Source organism: Panicum hallii, chromosome 3, assembly GCF_002211085.1.
Source record: "Panicum hallii strain FIL2 chromosome 3, PHallii_v3.1, whole genome shotgun sequence".
Classification (NCBI taxonomy): domain Eukaryota; kingdom Viridiplantae; phylum Streptophyta; class Magnoliopsida; order Poales; family Poaceae; genus Panicum; species Panicum hallii.
The window spans coordinates 6,614,799-6,621,666 of NC_038044.1; the positions used below are offsets into that span (position 1 = coordinate 6,614,799).

The 6,868-nt window shown below is 59.8% G+C and overlaps 1 protein-coding gene across 1 annotated transcript; it reads left to right on the top strand.

The window, feature by feature from the left end:
- The first annotated feature begins 2,679 nt into the window (after window positions 1-2,679).
- Window positions 2,680-6,003, top strand: LOC112887682 (putative serine/threonine-protein kinase-like protein CCR3). The gene has a single exon (XM_025953924.1). It carries the CDS (start codon window positions 3,294-3,296, stop codon window positions 5,760-5,762), a length of 2,469 nt encoding a protein of 822 aa, XP_025809709.1. The 5' UTR covers window positions 2,680-3,293; the 3' UTR covers window positions 5,763-6,003.
- The last annotated feature ends 865 nt before the right edge of the window (window positions 6,004-6,868 follow it).

The following is a 6,868-nucleotide window of genomic DNA, read 5'->3' on the forward strand; positions in this document are numbered from 1 at the left end:
AGCATGGTGTCAGGTGCTCTAGCTTACAGAACTCTCCCAGCTGGATTTGAGCCAATTCCGAGCGAGTTCAGAGATACAGGTTGGGAGCAACCTATCTCACTGTGTTCAAGAGATTTCAGCAGAGTAGTGAAACAGTTCGTGTTTTAGCAAACTGTTGGCAGAAGTGCAGCTCTTTTTTTGGGTGATAGATGCAAAAGGTCAAAGAGCAGGTATTAGTGCAGTTATCACTCGTCATCAAATCCTTGACGACAATTGCATATCTATCTGTCAAAAGATATATAGTAAGTACAAGCAAGAGACCATAACAAGATTGAAGGAAAACTCCAGACGACATGCGAGGGAAAGCGGGGACAGGCAACGTGATGGGAGGAATCAGAACGAGGCGTACGTGAAAAAGATCCAGCTCCACCCTGCTCCTCTTTCCTGCGCCACACTCATTGCTGACACTGTGCTGCTGCCTCTTCCGTGTCACACACCCGCGCGCGCGCGTTCGAGTACCAGCACCTGCTCACAAAAAATTTCAGACCATCTTCCATGTTGACCTGTCCTTGTGACTCTGGATACGCGTGTCTCCACACGGCCATCGCAACTGCTCTGCACATACCATGCCAGTACAGTATTTGTATCAAATCAAAGCAGCATGCTACTTTGGGCATGTTTAGTTCCCAGGCTGTAAACGCAAAAAACCGTAAACGCAAAATTTTCAAAGGAATCTTGCTAATTTGAAATACTAAATAAAGTCTATTTACAAAACTTTTTGCATGGATGGGCTGTAAATCGCGAGACGAATCTAATGAGCCTACTTAATCCATATTTTGCAACAGTGATGCTACAGTAACCATCCGCTAATTATTGCTTAATCATGGATTAATTAGCATTATTAGATTCGTCTCGCGATTTACAACCTATCTGTGCAAAAAACTTTATAAATAGACTTCATTTAGTATATCAAATTAGCAAGATTCTTTTGTAAGTTTTTTACGTTTACAGCTACGGAACAGAAGGGAAGAGAGAAAACTGTAGAGATGTTGACAGTCGATCTTTTAGCCGTCCATTCTGATTGGCTTTACAACTGCGTGATGGAACTGAGCGAATGACAGGGAGTGTGTGGCGTGCAGCGCGAGCAGTTTTCCTCCCCAATCATGTATCGCCTTGGGAGCACCAGTGTGGACAGTGTGGACAGTGGGAGCAGGACACTGGAAAGCAGAGGGGCGATGGCAACCTCCATCCACAGTAGTATGTGTGAACGTTGGGTCAACCCAGGAGCTAGCTACCAACCTTTAAAGACACACGGGATCCTTTAAAGACAGTTTGATCGTGTATCCACAGTACACGTATCCGCACAAGATTACTACGTGCTCTTCCTCATCGCGTCATGCAGTATGCCCTGAACATTCTGATAGATAGCACAGGCACAACGGATTCATAGAAAAAGCCTGCAATGACAACCACCTCTACACATCCATGCCAGGTTGCCCCCTGAAGAAGTCTAATCCAATCAAACCCTGGTTGCCCCCTGAAGAAGTCCAATCTTTGACTGCTTTGACCGTTGACCCGTCCAGGGATGCCTTTTTGCCTGAGAGGCATAAGCCATGAGCAGAAGGTTCCGCTGGTACCATCGATGCTACCGTACAAACAACCTGCCACCTCAGCGCCAGAATCTTCAGCCTGATTGCACAAACAGTACCTGAGAAGACCAGTCCAGGCATGGAGAGAGAGATTAGTATATGCATTAGCAGGTGATGGTTTCTGCCTGACAGTCTACGCAGCAAAGTCAAAACGATCAGTTGGAGAAGAGAGTTGGGCATTCGTTGGCTGCTGGCACACGGACACACGCTCTACTCCTCTGCAGTGGTAGCAGTCGCCGTTTACTCTCGCGCGTGCCACGCATGCCTGCTGAGTGCTGACGGACACGTGCCAGGAAACCACGCAGAGCAGAGCTGCCGTACCGGGCCTCCTGGCAGCAGCGGCTATTCACCAGGCGATTAATCCGATCCGGGCTCCATCGTACGTAACCACTTACTTAATCCAGGAATTTCCTTCAGATGGCGCGAGCGAATTTGTTCAATGAGTCGCCAAGTTTAATCGATTTTATAAGAGTTGTACTAGTGTCGCCTCATTGCGTTTTCCGGATCCAACATTTGCAAACAAAGAAACGACGAGGCATCTTCCTGTTCCATGCAATCGTTCTATGAAGACATGCGTGCTTGAACAGGCGCGTCCTGGAGCGGCACGGCCACACACACACAGGAGTGCCGCGGTGGCGCTCGCCGGCAGGCGGCGGCGGGGAGCGCCATCGATGCCCATCCGTCCACGGCCCGGGCGACAAGTACCGTAGAAACACACAGGCGCGGTGCCGAACTATGGACTGAAGCGGGACATGATTCGCCAGCTGCACGGCACGCCGGTTTGCCGGCCTGACGCCCTCCCTGGCCGCACCCGCACGGGATGCGTAAAATTTTGCTCGCCGGAATCTGGGTCCGACGGCGCCAACACTGGCGAGGTGTGGTTGGCTGGTGCTTTTGCAGCGAGTCACTAGTCGTTTGGGGGCCCTCGTTTGTTCATATGCGCTTTACTTTCTCTTTATTATGCACACCCTTTGTCAGTCACGGTCAGAACAACAAAGGGAAAAGGGAAAGGGGCCAAAAAAAAAAAGAGACGGACAACCCATGAAAACATTGTTGACTGGAAAGAAACAGTTTGAAACCCGGGAGTTTGATTTGATAAAGGGCCGAAATATTTACCATTTTACCCTAGAGCGGTAGACGTACTAACTCCGTCCGTATTTACTTCAGTGGGAGAACGGAAGACGACAGCAGTAAACGAAACTCCCAAGAGGCAGGCGCCGACGCGTGGCGCCAGGAACGGGTAGTAGTAAAAGCCATTGATGCAGGCGCCGCGCAGAGCCAACGGAGCACGCTCCCCCTCCCTTCCGTGGCGCGTACCCCGCGTTCAATTCCGCGCCACCGCGGCAGGGGGCCGCCAGCCAGCCAGAATGGAAAAGAGCACACGGGACGGGACGAAACCCCCCGGCTCGCGAGCCCGGGAGGAGAAAAAACCCACGCGGAGGCGGAGGCGGAGGCGGAGGCGGAGACGCGGTCCCGGTCTCGCGGCGCCCGCGGCCAACACCACCCGCCCGCGTAGCCGTATCGCCGCCCTTCGCCTTTTTTCCGCGCGCTTTTAATTTAGTCCGCGCGGCAGCTTTGGTCCTCCCCGTCCGTTCTCCCCCGAACGTCCCCGCGCCGAGGCACCTCGCAGATGACGGCCGCCGGCGCCGGCGCCGCCTCCTCCCAATGACCCCGCTGCCCTCCCTCCTGCTCCTCGTCCTCATTGCGGCCGCGCCGTCCCCGGCCCCAGCCTCCGCGGCCACGCTCGCCGTCTCGGGCGGCGGCGCCTCGCCCGTCGTCTGCGGCGTCGCCAAGGAGAACCGCACCCTCGTCTGCGCGCCCGTGTCCGGGGGGGCGGCATCCTCCAACGCCTCCGCGGTCGCTCCGTTCCTGACCTTCACCGAGGTCTCCGCAGGGCGGGGCTTCGTCTGCGGGATCCAAGAGGGCGGGGCCGCGCTGTTCTGCTGGCCGCCGGTGGCCGCCCCGCGGTGGGACCAGCTCAGGCGCGTCTACAACGGGCCCGGCGCGCTCCGGGACCTCGCGGTCGGCGCGGACCACGTCGCGGCCTACGACGCCGCCGCGCGCAGGGTGCGATGGTGGCGCGACGGGGCGCGGTTCCCGCCGCCGGTCGATGGGAGCTTCCGGTCCCTTGTCTCCGGCGACGGGTTCTCCTGCGCGCTGGAGGCCAACGCCTCCGCGGCCGTCCGCTGCTGGGGCCCGCGCGGTAGCGCCGTGCAGGCGGCCTTCGCCAACGCGACCTCCGTGCGCTACCTCGCCGCGGGGGGCGCCCGGGCCTGCGGCGTCCTGGCCTCCGGCGCTGTGGTCTGCTCGGGATCCGACTCCGCCAACGCCTCCGCGGCGCTGCCGGGGGAACTCTTCCCGTACGGCCTGGCCGTCGGGGACTCCCACGCGTGCGGGCTCCTCCGCCCCAACAACACCGCCGTGTGCTGGAGCCTCGGCGGCCCCACCACCACCCTGTACTTCCCGGCCGCGGGCACCGGGACCCAGTTCCAGTTCCTCGTCGCCGGCGGCAACCTCACCTGCGGCGTCGTCATCATCGACTTCAGCGTCGTGTGCTGGTCCTTGGACTCCGTGGCCAGCCACGTGCCGCTGCCGCGGATCCTCCCGGGCGTCTGCGTCCGCGACGAGAGCTCCTGCGCCGGGTGCGGTTTCATGCCGCAGTCGCAGCAGTTCTGCGGGGGCTTCGGCGGGATCTGCAAGAGCCTCTGCGGCGACTCGCCGGCGCCCCCGCCGCGGACACCCGTTTCCCCTCCTCCCTCGTCGCCTCCGCCGCCGGGGTCATCGAGCAAGCGCGTGTCCAAAGCCTGGATCGCCTTCTGCGTGGTCGGCGCCGTGGGCGGCTTCGCGGGGCTCTGCTCCATCGTCTACTGCCTCGTCTTCGGCTTCTGCAGCAACAAGAGGGTGCACAACTCCGTGCAGCCTAACATCACCACCACCGCCGGCGCGGTCGCCGACAACAACAACAACAATAACGGCGGCGCGGCCGGCAGCCCGTACGGGTCGCCAAACGGGTCGCGCGCGCGGGGCCTGTTCCGGCGGCAGCTGTCGCGCGTGATGACCCGGCAGCGCAGCGGGCCGTCGTCGTTCAAGGACCCTGCGGAGGAGTTCACGTTCGCGCAGCTGGAGGCGGCCACCAAGGGGTTCGCGCTGGAGACGAAGATCGGGGAGGGCAGCTTCGGCACCGTGTACCGCGGCAAGCTCCCCGACGGGCGCGAGGTGGCCATCAAGCGCGGCGAGTCGGGCCCCCGCGCGCGGCGGTTCCAGGAGAAGGAGAGCGCGTTCCGGTCGGAGCTGGCGTTCCTGTCGCGGCTCCACCACAAGCACCTCGTCGGCCTGGTGGGCTACTGCGAGGAGAACGAGGAGCGGCTGCTGGTGTACGAGTACATGAAGAACGGCGCGCTGTACGACCACCTCCACCCCAAGCCGGGGGCGCCGCCGTCGCCGGTGGCGTCGTCGTGGAAGCTGCGGATCAAGATCCTGCTGGACGCGTCCCGCGGCATCGAGTACCTGCACTCGTACGCCGTGCCGCCCATCATCCACCGCGACATCAAGTCGTCTAACATCCTGCTGGACGGCGGGTGGACGGCGCGCGTGTCGGACTTCGGGCTGTCGCTGATGGGTCCCCCGGAGGCGGAGGAGCAGCCGGGGTCGCAATCGCAGTCCCAGCGCCACCTGACGGTGAAGGCCGCCGGCACGGTGGGGTACATGGACCCGGAGTACTACGGCCTCCACCACCTAACGGTGAAGAGCGACGTGTACGGCTTCGGCGTGGTGATGCTGGAGTCGCTCACGGGGCGGCGCGCCATCTTCAAGGAGGCCGAGGGCGGGAGCCCGGTCAGCGTGGTGGACTACGCCGTGCCGAGCATCGTCGCCGGCGAGCTGCCCAAGGTGCTGGACCCGCGCGCCCCGGAGCCCGCGGCGCACGAGGCCGAGGCCGTGGAGCTGGTGGCCTACACCGCGGTGCACTGCGTCCGGCTGGAGGGCAAGGACCGGCCGGCCATGGCAGACATCGTGGCGAACCTGGAGACGGCGTTCGCGCTCTGCGAGGGCAGCGCCGGCGGCGGGTTCGGGAACAGCTCCTCCAGCGCCAGCCTCTCCGTTACCTCCATGGACCGGTCGGGGGCGTTGGTCTGATCGAATTTTAAATTTTTTCTCCATTGCTAAGAGCTCCGATTCAAAGCTGTGATTAGCCCGGGAAGGATGATTGTTCAAATTCGTTGCTTAGTTAATTCTTTCTTCTTCTTTGTTGGGAGGAGGAGCTAGGGTGTGTGGTTGGATCACACGCACATTTTGTTGTTGGTGAATGTACATGGTATTCCTCCATTGATTCACTCGTCCTCTAAGACAAAACAAGAGGATTTGTTGTTCTCAACCATCATACTAATCTTCTTCTCAGCAGGATTGATTTGCGGTAGGGCTCGTGGTAGAAGACCGAGCACGAGGAGGAGCTGCTGGTTGCCCATCACCTCCATAGGCAGGTCCGGTCCAAGAGAGCCGGAAAGGTCACAGTCCACTACTCTCACGAGCAGCAGCTAGGTCAGACCTGCAGCGATTCAAATTCATGCCGTGACTAGCGACTAGTAGTGGCGGCAACAGCAGCCGGGTCAACAGGGAGGTCGAGAAGACAGGGAGCGGTTGGTGGCTAACAGTGACGGTGCCGGGCGCTGGAAATCGGAACGGGACCGACGGCGGCGTCCACCAGGTCAGGCGAGGAGGGGCTGGTGGAGTTCGGTCTGCCCGGCCCAGCCGACGGACGAGGTCGCCGTCGACGTCGTCGTCTTCCTCTTCTACCTCCGTTCACATCGACCCTCCGGCAGAGAAAAACTCGTGTCCCGCGAGTCGCATCGCATATATGCGCGCACCCAACCACCCCGGCAGACGGTGATGAGGAACCGAGGATGATGCCGCGCGGCCAGTTATAGCGTTAGGTCAGGCTCCGGTCGGTGGCGTGCAGCTCCAGCGTCCGTCCCTACACTCGTAGCCTTTCCTTCTCCTCCGTCCTAGCATGGCGAGTCGCCGAGACGCCGGAACGACGACGCATTTTGTCCAAGCATGGAAGAACTAACAGGAGGCCACACGTAAGGTTTGGTTGGTGAAACTAACACTTCATCTTGTTACCTGAATGCTACTGACATTTTTCTTATCTGATCACGCCATCATGGTGAGGTCCTGTAGCACTAGCAGCATACGCCGACAACACAAAGCCCATCGGGCCATCGCTGTTTCGAAGGCAACGGAGC